Source organism: Podarcis gaigeae (assembly GCF_964106915.1).
Source record: "Podarcis gaigeae genome assembly, chromosome: 5".
NCBI lineage: Eukaryota > Metazoa > Chordata > Lepidosauria > Squamata > Lacertidae > Podarcis > Podarcis gaigeae.
Window position 1 is genome coordinate 65,723,278 of NC_139681.1, and position 17,586 is coordinate 65,740,863.

Below are 17,586 nucleotides of genomic sequence, written 5' to 3' on the forward strand. Positions count from 1 at the left end.
GCTGCAAATGAGACAAGGGATGCAATCCACCAATATGTTGTCCAGCATAAACCCATTGAAATGCAAGAGCGCTGCTGCCTGTTCATTTCTTTGGGACTTATACAGGAGAATTTTATGGTGGATTCACCACTGGATAACCTAACTTTCTTTCTGCAAGCGTACTCTTAATTCTTCCTGCTGACCATTCTTTGAGCAAAGTGGATAATTATTCCTGCAGTCTAGTTCTTTGGCTAAAATGGAAAATACGTGAGCTTGGTACTGTTGCTTGTTAGGTCTCTGTAACCTTAGGAGTCTGCCTCTCCACCTGCTGACATCTCAGCTTTTGATTCGTGAAGCATTTCTCTTTCAGCTGGCTGATTTTAAAAATCCACCTCCCATATGTTTTGGTAGCTCTCTCTCTCCCTAGGTAGTTGAAATAGTACAAGACTTTGGGTGGGGGGATCCTTGCAGATCTTTATTATAAAATGAGGCATGTTTAACTTATTTTTTTATTACAAAATTTTAAAAGTTTGACTTTAAATTGCAAAGAGAAGTTAGAGAGTAGGGTGTGTATAAACAGGATTAGAAATAACAAGTGCATGGGTATGAAATGTTAGGATTTATTTATTTTGCTGTTTGTAACCATTTCTAGTGGCTAGCACTAGCAGTATCCAGGCCTTTGGGTTGCAAAGAAATTGTGGGAGCAAAGTCTTGTTGTATAGGAGCAGGGTGTCCTTCTATAAATGAATAAATAAACAGGTGAGGCACATACTGAAAAAGTAACATGATAATGTTGCAAAAGTAGCACTAGATGGCTGTCTCAGTTAAGTAATACTATCTATTATTTACTTATTTTGCTATGCCACCTGAGAATTTCGAAGTGAAGAGTTATTTGATCTCCAGTATTGGAAATGTACCTGTCTCAGGGGACAGGATAAAATACATAAGGTTATATCCAACATTAGTCAAACTCAGAGTAGATTGCTTGAAATGGATGGACTTAAGTGACTTAAATAACTTAATTTCAATATATCTGCTCTGAGTATGACTAACAGATGTCACACAGTCAAAGAATTTACTCCCTCCCCTTTAAAAAAAGATATATTAAAAGGACACTGCTGTTTTTAAAGTAAATTTGAATAATGTTAAAAGTTTTTTCTTGTAATGGCTTAAATGGTATTATGATCCCCTATCAATTATATTGAAGCAAAGACTGCTTTTACATTGGTATCTCGGGTTAAGAACTTAATTCGTTCTGGAGGTCCATTCTTAACCTGAAACTGTTCTTAAGCTAATTGGGCCTCCCGCTGCCACCACCGTGCAATTTCTGTTCTCAACCTGAAGCAAAGTTCTTAACCCAAGGTACTATTTCTGGGTTAGCACAGTCTGTAACTGGAAGCATCTGTAACCTGAAGCGTCTGTAACCCAAGGTACCACTGTATATGTATAAAAACTGTTGGGGAGGAGTGAGTCACAAGTCATGTGTTTTCTGCAACCACAGACTAGCAAGGAGGTAGGAGATGCTGAACTGTTTGTCACTTGGTTTATGCATGGAAGCCTCTATGGTTGATATTTGTACTCCTGTTTTAAGTCTTCCAACTATTTGAACTTTGCAGTGTGCTTCATTTGAAATTACGAATATTTATCTTCATTTTACCAAGCAAATAAAATGGATCAGCTGTGTACAATTATTTTCCATATATTAAATATTTCCCACTCTTCTTTAAATATACGTTCTTCTTGCAAGTTCTGCATATTCTAACATCATAAGTGGCCAGTCCTCTTTACAAGGGACTTCGCTCACTTTCCATTTTTGGGCTAACAGAACACGGGCCACTGTTGTTGCATACATAAACTCTTCTGGCTTGTTTATTGTTTCCCATTCTGATAAGAAATTATACATTTTAGACAGAAGTTTATGCTTACTTTGTAAAAGTTCTTTTTCAAATTGTGAGCTTTGGTCCAAAACCCCATTTTTTGGGGTCTACCTTAAACATACCATATATTTGGTGGTATTGTACCCAATCTGTTACTTGGCTTCTTAAGTTCTCCATAGGTTTCAGTCTGGGTTCGCCCCCTGCAAAGTCCAACAATTCCCTGTAAGTCGCCCATTGTCTATCCATATTAACTCTCTTAATTGTAATTGCTTCGATGTGGGGTGTTTTTTTTCCTAGCAGATTTTTATATTTCTCCCAGACTCTGTACAAAGTCTTCCTGAGAATGTGGTTCATACCGAAGACATGCATGCCTGCTGAAGTTTAAGTCTTGGCCTTCCAAGTCTAAAATATCTGCATTATCCAATAGAGTCCATTCCTTTAAACAACACAAACAAGATGCCTCGTACAATTGCAAGTCTGACAGAGCAAAGCCCCTCTTCCTTTTGTATCTATCAAAATTTTATATTTAATTATTGGCTTTTCAGGATTGTATTCTTAGACTAAAAGTAAATTATTATTTGTGCATGTATATGCAGCTGTAATTCTACAGTGCTTGTTGCACATATGCAAAAGTGTTTTGAATTATGCTCCTGGGCTCTGCTTGGTGTTAAACAAATGCCTTTCATTGTTTTTATAGCAGCCAGGAAACATGTGAATTTCACAGAGAGAGACATTATTTTGGATGAATAATTGAAAAAGAACTTTCATTTCACCTTGGTTTAAATTAATCCATGCTGCAGCACTTTGCCTTTTTGCTTCTTTTTTTGGCAGTGCTTGCATACTTTTGAGATAAAATGTTTTCTTTGTTAAACGTTGATAAGCAGTTGATCGATGAAGTGATCCTAATCTTAAACAACAGCCATCTGCGTTTGGCAGTGTGCCACAGGGCATAACATAACTGAAGATAGCAATATTTTCACTAATTGTGGCCTAACATCCATTATGTTAATGCAGATTTATTAGTAGTATAATTAGAATACACACATGAGTTTGCATTGTATTTTCATTGTGGCCCCAGGATTTGAATAAACCGGCCAGCCATTAATAATGATCTAGGAAGAGCCTGTGGAATCAGGCCAGTGGTCTATGTAGTCCAACATCCTGTTCTCACAGTGACCAACCAGATGGCTACAGGAAACCGGCAAACAGGATTCAAGCCCAAGAGCACACTCCCCACCTATGTTTTCCAGCAACTGGTGTTCAGAAGAAGCATTGCTGCCTCTGAATGTGCAGACAGAGCTTAGCTATCATGCCTAGTAGCCATTAATGATACTATTCTTCGACAGTTACAACCCATGTAGCCAAGTTGCCCTCTTATTCCAAGAGCACCATACTCTTTCTGAAAGATCACACATGAAATAGGTGATGACTTGCCCTCCGAAGCCAGATTGTATCTTAATTTCTTACTTTCATTGTTTTCCCTCATAAGATGCTTGAGACAGACTTAGCAGTGTCCTGCCGTAGTTTTCTTGTCTTTGTTTTAAAATAACTTTCTGTACTTCTGTCTTACGTAGACATGGAAGCAACAAGAAAATGGGTAAAGATGACTGGAATGGTCAGGCATTAGTCTAACATACATGAGTCTTTTCTTTATCTCAGTTCCCCCATGCATCTTGTACATATACCTGAAGGAGCGTCTCCACCCCCATCATTTTGCCCGGACACTGAGGTCCAGCACCGAGGGCCCTCTGGCGGTTTTCTCACTGCGAGAAGCCACGTTACAGGGAACCAGGCAGAGGGGCTTCTCGGTAGTGGCACCCGCCCTGTGGAACGCCCTCCCACCAGATGTCAAAGAGAAGAACAACTACCAGACTTTTAGAAGACATCTGAAGGCAGCCCTCTTTAGGGAAGCTTTTAATGTTTAATAGACTACTGTATTTTAATACTTTGTTGGAAGCTGCCCAGAGTGGCTGGGGAAACCACATAGCATACAGTAACGTTTCAGACTGTTCCTTAAGTCACCTCAGGGTGCCAAGGCACACTGCTTGAAAACCAATGATTTTCTCCCCCTCCCCCCATGTTGTAAGCCTCCTTGAGCATGCTTTGAACATGGTTTTATTCCATTTCATTGTTTTCATAAGTAACATTTTCTCAAGCCTCTGCCATTCAAATCTGCGCAGCTTCTGGGGGTATGATGAAACCAGCAGCTGTGCCACGAGGTTACATTCCTGTCAGGCAGGCACTAAATCAAGTTACAGCACCCAAACGGTCTCAACTTGAGCTCAGCCTTCCTGGAACAAAGTTAAGCCACTAAACCCATACCCAGCTAGCAGGAAGTTCAGAGCAAAGGGTGTTGGGGGCCAGAAAAGGTGGCAGAGCCAGGAGAACGACTGCCTTGAGAATAGAGCCAGACCAAGGGAAGAACATACATAGTCAGACCTCTGTATGTTAGTGACAGTAAAAGCAAGGAGAGCACTGTACCACGGTTCCTGTTTTGCAGCTTGCTGAGCTTGTCAGTCCTGATTAACCCTGGAGTCATCCTAGTACCTTTTTCTTGAGAGCCAGTATAGGAGACCAGGGTTCCAATCCCTGCCTGGCTGTGATGCTCACCGGGTGCAACCTTGGGGTGGTTGCCGTCTTCTGTCACCCTAACCTAAAACAGAGGTTGGCTGGCCGGCCATTTGCCAGGGATTCCTTAGCTGCAATTCCTGCATTTCCAGGGGTTGGACTTGATCACCCTTGGTGTACATTACAATTCTATGGCTCCATGAAGCTCTAAAGAGTTTGATAAAATAGATGGGAAGCTTAGTTAACATGAACTCCTTGACGATCTTCTTCCGTTAAGGGTTGTAGGACAGATTGTTTGTTTTTACAGTCTGAGCTGTGGCCACATGTGCCGGCAGATGTACTTTCTGTCCCACAATAGTGCAGATGCCACACTGGTTTTCTGTTAAGCCACCTTGTCTAAAGCAGTGACAGGCCTTGAATAGTGACATGAATATTCAGTGTTGGCTCATGCAGAGCACATGCTCTTCTAGTCTATCCCAGCTTGACCCTGGTGCAAGTAACACTGTGTTGTACCCCAGTTTTGTTCACAGTAAGTCAGTTGTCATGATTCAGTATATACATTCTTGATTACCATTTAAAATCTATCCACTTTTATTTACCAATACCAGGCCTAGATCTGTGTCATAGAGCCACCAAATTCCTGATGTTAGTGCCCTGTGTTAATGCTGTAAGCTTTCTGAGTGGCAAGCATGTTAGCCCTGCTAAAATATATGTATTTGTATTAAATTTTCAGCTCTCTTCCTTCTGGGTCATTTCCCAACAATTACAGTTTTAGGCTCCTATCCTTGTCCTTCATTTTCCTTCTGGAGCAGCGATCACATGCTTCTTAGGTGATTACAGTTGTGCATTTCAAATTTAGTTTTAAAAGCGAGGAAATACGAAGATGCTCCAGCCTCGTTCAAGCTGACTTTGCTGGGATTGCACTTGTTCCAAGAAATGTTCAAAGTAGATTATGGCCCTACCCATAAATGCTGACTGTCTCCGCTGCTGCTGCTGCTGCTGTTTTTCTAAGCTGGTTTGATCAGTTTTACCCAGTAGCACAGGTATTTGTAGTTAGACATCTAACTCCCACTGAACTCCTGTTGGGATGTTGGAAATATGTTGGTAACTGGTTTGTTTTCAAACAAAGATCTCTGGTCAAATTTGGAGCTCTTGCCTCATGTAGAGTTTTCAAAATGCCAGTCACATACACATGTGCACAAGTTGGGCATTGGTATGTGTGTGCGTGCACATGCACATATCAGAGCTTAGAATTGCCAGGAGCTGATTTAATAAAACTCTTGTTATCCTATCTTCTGACTGAAGTCCGCTTTCTTGGCAGGTTTTTAATCTGTTAGTTTCTCTGTGTGTCACCCAGTTGGCGATGCTTTTAGAGCCATGAAACTTCAAATTCATATCTTACATCTGCTATTCATTTACTGTTTTTTAGCCTAAAATTACGTTGGGTAGTTTTGTGCTGGAGAATGGACAGGCAGTTAAGCCCAAAGTCCATAGGAAATCTTAAATTATTGTTTGCAGTTCAAATTGATGAGATTATTTGGATGACGCAGAACACTTTGCTGTACTGTTGCACCCAAATGCTAGTACAATTTTTTATTTTTCTAGAAATAAAATACTAAGTGTTGCTGGTATAACTTTTGATTGTATAGATTCATTATGTTCAGCATTCAGATTATATGTGGATGAGTGGGTTAAGAATGTGCTGAAATGTGGATATGAACAGTGACGTTTCCTCCTTTTGTGTGTTGATTTTAAATTGTTTACTTGTCTGTTCTGTATTTTGCTTTTTGTGGGGAAGTACATTTGTTGCAAGGCAGGTTGCAAATTCATTATTGAAAAATAATAATTTACACTTCGGATCCTGATTCAGGTTTACCTGAGTGGTTTCCAAACTCGTGAAACTGTATTGTGATTTCAAGGAATTTTAGCACTCTTAGAGCAGAGTAACTATTGTTTCTTTCTTTCCCCAAAGCAGAAGCTGGCAGGCTGACAAACAGGCAGCTCACAGGACGGACTTTCTGGCTACTGACCATTTAGCTGGTAAGTTTACAGATCTATGTGGTTAAGTTTGTATGTCAGACTTCTGGCCCATGGTCCTATTGAACGCTAGGAGTTGTATTCAGTGTAGCGCTAAGAAAATTCAACCCGTGAAAGGGATTCTCTTTGCTCAATGGAACGTTCTCCACCTCTCTCCCCCCCCCCCCATGCAATATGGTTTCTCCTCAGATAGTATAAATATTTTGGCTTTTACCCATGCAATCTGTTCTGGCGGTCTCCCCCTACCCTTGTTGAGCAGTTTGGGGGTGTTGCAGGGGGACAAGAGAGGGGAAAATCCTGTTGCACTAGCAAAGCTATTGAGTTCACTACCACCTTTGTTTTTAGTAGTGCCCATTAATTATTCATAGATTTCACATGACTTAACTGAAATACTCCTGCAATTACCTGTAACAAAGAATGGTTCTTAAAGGTGTGTGTGTGCGCGCATGCATGCTTGCACTTAAAGCTGGTATTTTAAAAGGAAACTATAGCCCACACAGTTGAATATGGTCCGTGCCCAATGCGGAATGAACTTCAGCTGCTGCTTTTAAGAATTATTGTTTCTAGTGTTCCAGTAAGAAGGAAAGGGAAAAAATAGTGTTTCTTGCTAAACCCTTACGTTGAATATTCCCATCTCCTCCTAACAATAATACCCAAGTTAAAAGTAGAAAAAAGGATAAAACAATTAAGGGGAGAAATTCTGCGTAAATGCTTAAAATACCTAGATTAGCTCCGAAACAAGATAATTAAGGGGGACAGAAAAGAGGTTTACAATTGTGTAGATACAGTGGTGCCTCGCTAGACGAAAAGAATTCGTTCCGCGATTCTCTTCGTCTAGCGGTTTTTTCGTCTTGCGAAGCAAGCCCATTGACAGCTTAGCGGATTAGCGCTACAGCTGTCAAGCGGCTTCCAGCGATCAGCTGTTAAGCGGCTTATCAGCGAAACAGCTGATAAGCGGCTTAGCGGCTTAAGAAAAGGGCGAAAACGAAAAAAACCCGCGGGGGGATGCAAGATTTTTTTCGTCTTGCGAAGCAACCCCATAGGGTAATTCATTTTGCGTAGCGCCTCCAAAACGGAAAACCCTTTCCTCTTGCGAGCGGGTTTTTCGTCTTGCGAGGCGTTCGTCTTGCGGGGCACCACTGTAAAGTGAAAAGAGATTATGTTCCCTTTCTCACAAATTGTTTCCTAATTCTTATAATTAAGAGGCAGCAGGGCTAAAAAGTAAGTACCTTTAACATGGCACACAATTAACTTGTTCTCTGGGACAGTTGAAGGCTAACTTTGTATAACTGCATTCAGAATAGTGCTAGAGAGTTTTGTACGTGCCCAATTAACCAAGATGGTTGGGGTTATATGTCCCCACCTCCAGGTATTCTTTACTTTCTGACAATCGCAAAGTGATTATTGGCTAGATTGCTCTTTCAAAGAAATCAGGTTGCTCTATTTATTCTAACGTATCTAGAATTGGCTGTTGCTGTCAGACTGGCAAAGGAACTAAACCCTGCATGTGAAGTAATGTTGATGCACCTAAAGCCCTGATTTAGGTTCTGGTCATATTGAAGGTTCTGTGTATTGGGGGGAGCATATAAGGCCAATGTTCGCTTCTCTGCCTTACAACGTGTAAAAATACATGCTGAGGTTGCATGTGAAGAGGACTAGAGTTACATCTATGATAGCCCACTATTTGTGGCAGATGCAGCAAAGGCAGACTGATTTAGTCAACAATTTCCCAAGATAACATCTTTTCATTTTATATTTTGTAATGTTAAAAATTCAACCAACAGCTCCTCATTTTAGTGCAACTTACTGTCACTGACGATTAAGGCTGCTTGAGGAGGCGGTGGGCATGTTGCTGTTGCTTCTAGAGGGGGAAGAAGTGCTTTTGCAGCAACCTTTCCCAGCCTCAGGAATAACTGGAAGTAATACCATGCAGCAGCGAAAGCAATGGATCAGTGTTTTTCCAGGCTGGCTGGGAAGAAAGGCACTGCTTACAGCCCTAGGAGAAATAGTTGTGGCTAGGAAGAGGTACTCAGCTAGGGACAGTTTCAGCTTGTGCCAGGCAAGTAGCCAGTCACGCCACTTCTACTTCCCCTCCCTATTTAAATGCATCCTGCTAGTAATTATTACGGTGTTTCCCCTTTTGCGCTACCAGTGGCATACCCGGATTGTGCGTGGGTGGGAAATCGACCATGAGCTCCGTGGCAGTTTTGACCCAGGAGAGCTTTGCTGAACATCGCAGCGGCCTTGCTCAGCAGCAAGTGAAAGGTAAGACTGCAAGGCAAGGCTACTGGAAAATCCCTTTTTGATAACTTCTGCATGAAAGTGGCATATTCAGCTTCTACTACATACTCAAATATTACTTTGCTGGCAGTGTTCAAAACTCCCATTGTTCTAGGCACATTTTGTGACCGGGGATTTCTTTAGTGCACACATTTTCTGAGCTCTGGGCGCAGTACTGCGCCATAGATTTCAGAATAAAACTGCAGAGTGGAAGGAAAGGAGGACCTTTTTCTGTTTCCCCACTTCCAGCTACTCTCTGAAGACTGGGTAAGAGACCCTCTTAAGAATATTAGGGGGGTGGGCAGGGGAAGGACTAGACCATGTGAAAAATGAACATAATATTTTAGCTACGGTTCATTCATTTTCAGCTTTGTATTCTTTTTATAAGAAAAGAGTGCCTAGACATTCTGTTGTTGTGCCCAGAACCTAGCTTTAATGTGCCATTTAGCTCCTAGCTTTCATATCTCAGTTTCTAACACTGTTTGCTGGGGAGCCATTAGCCTGAGGGCTGAATGTGGCCCTTGAGGCCTCCCTACCCAGCCCTCATCATCTGCCGTTTTTCCTACTTCCCCTCTCTCCTTTAGAAAACTTTTTTCAAGCCTAATTATGGCACAGAAGGGGATGGGGGTTACAGCTGTGAAGGGAAGAGTTAACATACCTCCAGAAATGCCCCTTGCACCATATTTAGGCTGGGGGGAGCCTTCTAATAAGGCCTTTTCTAGTCTAATTATAGTGGGAGAACCTTCCCAGAGGGTTCAGCTGGGGTGTGAAAGCATTTAAACCTTTTACAAGGCGTGTGTGTTTGTGTAGATACTGTGTGTGTGGCCTCGCCCACTTATTCCTTGACCATACTCCTTTTGGTGATGGAGGGTTGGCCAAGCTACCATAGAGTTGGCCAAGTAGAATGCAGTTCTCAGGCTGAAGAAGGTTTCCCCACCCCTGTTGTGGGAGGGAGTGCAAGCCGGCCTTCCTGGGGTCTTTGTTGCTTGAATGAGACAGTAAGTTTGATACTCATGTGGCAAAGGGCTAACAACAAAATACAAGGGTAAGAGAGGTTCAGAATACAGTGGTTCCTCGGGTTACATACACTTCAGGTTACAGACTCCGCTAACCCAGAATTAGTACCTCGTGTTAAGAACTTTGCTTCAGGATGAGAACAGAAACTGTGCTCTGGCGGCGCGGCAGCAGCAGGAGGCCCCATTAGCTAAAGTGGTGCTTCAGGTCAAGAACAGTTTCAGGTTAAGAACGGACCTCTGGAACGAATTAAGTACTTAACCCGAGGTACCACTGTACGAGTTGTCTGACCTGCAGGTTCTCTCTCCTAGTTCTTTTCATTCTGTCAAGCTGTTCCTTAATGTGCACCCTCTCTCCATGTGGTGTATTTATATACACTTCATCACATGGGTTAATGCTAGGTTAATCAGGAGAAGGGGGTGAGCTAAACGATCTTTTGGACTTTCTTAATCCTATTTTTATATATTGGAAGCCTTATCACAACCACCAAAACGATTAAATATTTGTTCTTCTCTGTCCTTCATAGTGCTGTGTTGAGCAAGTTACAGTATATGGGCAGCAGCCAACACTGCTTAACTTTACCGTGTTTAATCATTCTTCCATACAATCCTGTTAGCTGCTCTTATCAAGAAAATAGTATCTAACTATTTTGTCACAAGGTAGTGTAAGTAATAGGCAGGTGTAAATTGAATAATAAATTGGGTTTAATAAGCGTGATCAGGTACCAGGTCAGTTTAGTTTGTCAAGGGACTCCCAAGTCGATGCATGAAGCCATGTGAAAATTGCCGAAATGAATTTTATAGATGGCCAAGGGCTCCTTGAAGTCAAGCAGCATCAATGGGTCAGCCTGCAAGCAAAATATGTCCTACCTCCCAACTAAAACATTAACAAAAGAAGCAGAGGAAGATGAGTTAGCTGCTGGTCCTCCCTTTCTCAATAAGAAAATTTGCCAATTCAGCAAGTTGTTAAGAGGTCGGCTAGACAACAGCCAGTGTCAATAAATAGTTTGGAATTAACTCTCAGGCCGGGGTCATTCTGACACTAGAGGTGACTGAACTGATCATCCACTTGTTCTTCATGCCAAACCTGCATCCCATAATTCCATTGGCTGCAGTAAGAAAAAGGGTGGTGAGGGTCCAGGGCATGTGTGTTAAATGCCAAGATGAACTCTGATTTCCACAAAAGATAAAGGTTTCCTAATCGCTTGATAGACAGAAAGAACCACTGGTGGTTTACCAAAGAGAAAGCTGCTTAATTTTGTTTGGTGGTTTCAATCATTTCTTTTAGACGTTTTGGCCTTTGCTTTCTGCCGCTGAACTCAAGCATGTTTGGAAATCAGCAGGGTAAGCACTATTTGTGTATGAAATCCTTCATTGTTTCTTTGCTTGCTCAACTCTAGTTGCAGCTTTAAATGCTGAAGAAGAAAATGACCCTCCAACTTACAAGGATGCCTTCCCTCCTCTCCCTGAGAAAGCAGCATGTTTGGAACCAGCCCAGGAACCTGCTGGTGCCTGGAGCAAAATCCGACCAATCAAGGCTTCTGTCATCACTCAGGTCAGTACAAAGGAGGATTTCCCTCCTCTTTTACCCAACACTTGGTTTTCTACTGTAAGCTTTGAAGACAAATGCTTTTCAGTAGCCCTCCAGCATGTTGTTGCAGGGGAGAAAGTGTTGCAATAAAGATAACTAAGTGACCAGAGCTAGCTTAAAGACTATTTGGAGCAGGACGGCATTTGCTTGATCAATCAGTTTTTGGAGAATTCTGTCGGTGTAGTATGAGGCATTCCCAGATATTGACCTTACTCAGTTAGTGACATCCGAGCCCTGAATGTTACATTAATGCTGTTCGAAACTAAAGGGGTGGTCAGGGTAGCTGATCTCCTAAAGTAGTCTCCACTCTAAAAGTTAAGTATCTTTTTGTGTTGAAATCTTACGGGTTCACATCATAGAGAGTTGTGCCCAGTATGTATTTATCAGTTGAGTGCTTAAGTGTCTTGTTACAGCAGAGGTGTCTCTGCTCATCTGCAAAAGGAGAGTAAATTTACCACTGTTCTAAGTTGAACAAAACTTCTTTTTACCTGAGCAGGTGTTCCATGTGCCGCTGGAAGAGAGGAAATACAAGGACATGAATCAGTTTGGGGAAGGGGAGCAGGCCAAAATCTGCTTGGACATCATGCAGAAGACGGGAGCTCACCTGGAGCTGTCTCTCGCAAAGGATCAGGGACTCTCGATCATGGTCTCTGGCAAGCTAGAAGCAGTGATGAAGGCTCGAAAGAAGATCGTAGCTCAGCTTCAGACACAGGTGAGCGACTTGGTTCTCTCCTCTTTCCACTGTGTGACCTTCCTCAAGGTGTGGGTGCTCATAAAACCAAACATAGATTTTAGTAGGCCAGCTTACCTTTGCAGTGATGCCATGTGTTTTCAACTGAGCTTCAAAAGCTAATTGCAGTTTAATTAACCATGGCTCCCCGCATACTTTTCTAGCAGCCAATGTTAGGCAAGTAATCTCCCCAGAAGCCAGAACCTGGTGATTGTTATAGATGGGTGTTAATGAGGTACAATGGGATCGATTTTTATGGTGCACAATAGCACTAAATACTCCTCAAAGTTTTTCTTCCAAAAGCTCAGTGTTCCCTGAGGAGGGGGTGGGGAAATAAATTGAAATTGGGATCTCTTCCCCACTGCTTTCTGTGGCAAAGCACTTGGCAACGTTAGAGGAGAGATGCTACAGCTATCTTAAGAGAGGCAAGGCATGAGTGATGGGCAGAACAGCATCCAACCCTCTTACTCCCTTGGCAAGAGAGAGAAAGTGGACTGAGTCCCCTACGTCATTTTCTGGTGGGTGTTGCATCCCTTAAGGTGGCTAATACCCATTGACCCTAAGCTATTGGCTAATTATGTACCAAGGCAGAGGCTTAGACTTGATGGCCCAAAGAATTCTATTAGAATGGATTGTGTTTAGAAAAAGGTGGGATGTCAGTAAATATGTAGATGGTTTGATCATGAAGACATCTTTCAAAAGGTTCTGGTAGGTGTGTGAAGTCCCTCAAAGGTAGCTGAGTAAACATAGTGGTTATAGGATAAGACGATGGATTGTCTTGTGAATTGGTAACTGGCTAAAATGGGTAGGGAGCTAGAACTGGTTGGCTGGGGCCAGACCCTTATCTCCATACACACTGTGGGCCAAATTTTGACAGGTTGGCATGACCACTCACTGGATATCACAGTGACATTAAGTGACCCTATTTTTTGCCTGCCTGGTCTGAAATCCTGCTATGAAAATAATGGGCCTCTGTCTCCATCAGGAAAGAGAAAGTGGGTGCATGGGCAAGTACATATATTCTCAACTCTTCTGCAGCCTGTCTGCCAACCACCAGAATTTAGCTTGCAGCTGAGAACTTCTGTGTTTGGATAAATGAGAACCTTGAACTAACTCTCTGTATTTGTGACAGCATGACTTAAGTTTTCGAGTGACACTTGGTCAGGGCTTTAGAGCATCCTGATTTATCCCATAAGCCCCTCTGGCAATGGAAAACTCTTACTTGGGCATTATGCCCTCCACCAAGGGAAATATTAATATCCCGTTCTATCTAAAATTTAATAGGTTCAGAAAGGACACAGGAAATAGCTTGAGGGGTATGTTCAACATAATTATGCTTCACCTGTGTTATAACATTAGAGTCTAGAGATCATACAATCAGGCTAGTCTGAGTGGTTGAGCTGGTTCTGAAGTGTTTCCAATTCACACTGCAGCTGGGAGTCTTTTGTTCCAGTGAAGACTGAGAAATTTAAATGAAGATGGGAGTCTGCACGGCATTCGCCTACCCACATAACTTTACTGAATGAAATGCTATGTTAGGGAGGGAGAAGGCTAGGTTGAGTCTTAATAAAGCTGAGTGGACAGAACGTGTTCCTGGGAGAACTTGGCAGGGACTTTTATTTTTCTTAATTTGGGGAAGCAGTCAAACATATTTTTTTAAAAAAAACAAATGTAGGTACCTCTAAGTGGTTTACCAGAAATATTGGAATGATCAATAATTAATAAGTAAAAGATTGTAATTTTTCAGCATCTATGTGTCTGGATAGGCCTGCCTAAAGAAAAAAATGATTTAATCAGGCACTGAAAAGAGCTCAGCAAATGTGCCTGCCTGATGCCAGTAGACAGAGAGCTTTTCTACCTGAAACCTCATACAGTTCATGCAAATATCTTTATTACTTGATTCTGCTGGATAAACACCTCCTATCTCTGATAGTTGTATACAGTGGTGAACTTGGACACGCACAGTCCCCCGTCGCCGCCTCCTGCATATGGTGGGAGAAATTGCACTGCTGAAATTCTGTCCTCCATTATGACATTCAGGGCAAAACAGCTCTGTTGGATTGGTCAACCCAACCTTTAGGGCTGGAATGGAGAGAGAGAGAGAGAGAGAGAGAACAGCCATGTTCTCTTGGCGATAAGTTGTCGGGTGCTAATGGTGGGCAGACACACTCCCCCACACAGCAGTCTGCCGGGAGAGAAGCATATAGCTCTTGACAGAAGTCTCTATCGCTCAGTTGCCGAGGGTTTATTTCCCCTCCTTCCATTGCACCATCCATTTCAACTTCCTTCTCCTCCTCTCCCCTCACTTCTGCATGAAATTAGGCCGAGGGCTACAGGTTTTCTCATCCCTGCCTTAAGGTGATAGAGACACATCCCTGTCTTGGAACTGGCCTGCAGCTTCATCCCGCATCTTGATGTCTGTTGTAGGCTTCAGCAACGGTGCCCATTCCCAAGGAGCATCATCGCTTTGTCATTGGCAAAAGTGGAGAGAAGTTGCAGGACCTTGAGCTCAAAACTGCCACTAAGATCCAGATCCCCCGCCCGGATGACCCCAGCAACCAGATCAAGATCACCGGCACCAAGGAAGGGATTGAGAAGGCGCGGCATGAGATCCTGCTGATCTCTGCTGAGCAGGTAAGCAGCATTCCCACCCTTACTGCTTCTGAGGAATATTGCTATTGTTATGCCTTTTCTGAGGAGAGTACTTTTAAGACAAGCTGTCTTACTCTTGGCCTCTGCAGAGCATTTACAATAACCAGAACAACTCCCAGATTGGGTAGTTTTATAAGCAACTATATTGAGCAACTAAGACATTACAGGTACTGCTGTTCTGCTTTTCCAGGCGGTTAAAATATATGGCCCTAAACATGCACATCTGAAAAATAAGCTCCATTAACATCATTTGGACTTCTGGGTAAACAGAGCACCAAGATGTTTTGTATACGAAGCTATGTAGGATTGGGCAGAGCAATCCAAATGTCTCTTTCATCAGCACAGTGATCAGGTCTGGATTGGGACAGATGCTGTCTGGTGATGCCTGTAAAACCAAACAAATGTGGCTCAGTCCCACACCCTCTCTGCCCTTGGAGCACCTTCTTCTGAGGCTTTGAACTGGTAGGGATGCTATCTGCAAAGGGGCATACAAGCATTGATGGTAGGCCAGATCAGCTGTGAGACCTGAGCAAGACTGCCTGAGCATCTTGCCTCCCACCCCACAGCTAGAGTGAGTAGCCAGGCAGCAGGTGCAATGGTGGCTCCCCAAAGCTTTAAGGGTGGATTGGATTCAGGTTGCAGCCCAAGACTCCATATGATGTTCTCTACTACCTGCCATGTATATGGAATGTGCAGGTCCAACCATGCTGAGAAGCAACCTGCATCCAAATAGTTGTGGGTTAAACTCTTAGGTGGCACCACCTTTTGATGACAACTCCAGGAAACACACATATAACATACCCATGTTTCCCACAACAGTCATCAATATGTAGAGCGGCCCTAAGGCATGAGGCTGGTTAGACAATTGGAGGGTTTCTGGGAAACAGGTTACTCTTGAGTTGGGTTCTCTGGAATAGGGAGATCATCCTTACCTCCTAGGCTTTTTGGTTATTTCAGTTGCCTTGCATCTGCACTTTCAACTACTGCATATGCAATGCTGTCCACAGACTGTCCAAAACAAAACCAAGTCCCCTGTTCCATTCTCCATATATTTGGGGATTACGTGGACTGTTGAGAATAAACACTGATGCAGCAATCTCGATGAACTGTATCATATTATAGTCTTCCTGCACCCCACTCTTTTCCTTGTTCTTCTGGACTCTTGTTTTGAGTTCCCTCTGCCTTCAATGTCCTTCCTTTATCCCACACTCCACAGCACTTCTAATCACCTTGCTGATCCAGGCTCTGCTTTTAAGAAGCCACATGTCTGCAGCCCGGTCAGGTTATCCAAGGTGCCACTTTTGGGGAAGGGAGGAATAATGTTTCAGGAAAAGCTGGAGGCATGTGAACATCTGTCTCAAGAGCTTCACACTAAGGAGTATAGGAATTTCAGTGAAATTCCTGTAGGCTTGACATCCTTTGGTAACATCTGCTTGGGACACTTCTTTCCTTGCAATATTAGGCTTTGCTGTGTAGGAAAAACAATAGAACGTGCACATATTGCTTTATTTCCCAGGATAAGCGTGCAGTTGAAAGGTTGGAGGTGGAGAAGGTATATCATCCTTTCATTGCTGGCCCTTTCAACAAGCTGGTTGGTGAGATCATGCAGGAGACAGGGACACGCATAAACATCCCACCTCCCAGCGTCAACAGAACGGAGATAGTCTTCACTGGAGAAAAGGAGCAGCTGGCCCAAGCAGTTGCTTGTGTTAAGAAGATCTACGAGGAGAAGGTAAGGTTCTTCGTGGTCTCTGAGCAGTGCCACATTGCACAGACCAGCCCTGGGTTGTCTTTTCCCTCTGATTTGTGGGGTGCTCTTCCCTATCTAGTTTTCCCTTCACCTCCACAAATGTGAATTGGGACAGACGTATAGTGTTCTCATTCTTTGCAGCTTGTGACAGATGCTCACCAGGAGAGCACACTACCTACAGAATCATGAGACTTGCTCACTGGAACTTATGCACAAACACAGATTCACTGATGGCTTGATTAGCTAATCAAGATTATGTAGCTGTATTTAAAGTCATAGCTGAAGCAAAACCACAGGAAGCCTTTATGGCGGACTGAACTGCTCACAGATGTGGTCGTTCCGTGTCTTTCCTATATAAAAAGACAAAGAAGATTGCTTGTGTTCTTAGCATATTTCATGGTTTGTTTGTTTGAAAATCCAGCCCTTCCTTTTATAGCACATACAGACAAGTTTCTTTTTCTGGTCTGCCCCATTTCTAATCCTAGAGATTTCCTGGTGGCTTCCCCAATGCACCCCCTTTGTTTTTCCCTAGCCCTTATTACTCATGCCTTAACTCCTTTCTCCCTACAGAAGAAGAAGACTACCACCATTGCTGTGGAGGTGAAGAAGTCCCAGCATAAGTACGTCATCGGTCCCAAAGGGAACTCCCTGCAGGAGATCTTGGAGAAAACTGGAGTCTCGGTCGAGATACCACCCACAGACAGCAGCTCAGAGACTGTGATACTGCGTGGCGAACCTGAAAAGCTTGGGCAGGCACTGACTGAAGTCTATGCCAAGGTAACCAGGTTGCCACGCAGCTAGGCCTTTCTGGTAGTCAGTACCTTTGTTAGGATTGCTATATTGCTGGAATGCAGCATGGCTCAGAATGCATACATATAGTGTGTTCAGTTACAATCAACAATGGGGACAACATTTTTTGCTGCATGAAATGGGGGGGCACATGTGAGTGAAGCGGGTGGTGGCAGCGGGCATTAACTGGACACAGATTCCACACCCCTACCCCAGACACATAAACAAAGAGACAGCCTTCACCCTTTCTCTGTGCAGGGATGGGGAGATTCTGTCATGTGCTTACCCCCTGCTACACTAAGTTGTTTAGTGCTGGGAAC

General features: G+C 43.1%; 1 protein-coding gene across 6 annotated transcripts in view; it reads left to right on the plus strand.

Annotated features, from left to right (window-relative positions):
* The window catches only part of HDLBP (high density lipoprotein binding protein), a 55,106-nt gene that overhangs the window by 18,248 nt on the left and 19,272 nt on the right, over positions 1–17,586 (plus strand). For 3 of the 6 annotated variants that reach the window (XM_083741781.1, XM_083741783.1, XM_083741782.1), the window contains exons 2-8: positions 6,397–6,464; positions 8,614–8,726; positions 11,155–11,309; positions 11,842–12,057; positions 14,503–14,709; positions 16,244–16,459; positions 17,048–17,254. In XM_083741781.1, coding sequence (XP_083597907.1) covers positions 8,651–8,726; positions 11,155–11,309; positions 11,842–12,057; positions 14,503–14,709; positions 16,244–16,459; positions 17,048–17,254 — 1,077 coding nt within the window. In that variant the 5' untranslated portion in view covers positions 6,397–6,464; positions 8,614–8,650. Of the gene's footprint in view, positions 1–6,396; positions 7,249–7,608; positions 8,727–11,154; positions 11,310–11,841; positions 12,058–14,502; positions 14,710–16,243; positions 16,460–17,047; positions 17,255–17,586 lie in introns of all 6 variants that reach the window. The other 3 variants (XM_083741779.1, XM_083741780.1, XM_083741784.1) reach the window with 2 other exon arrangements.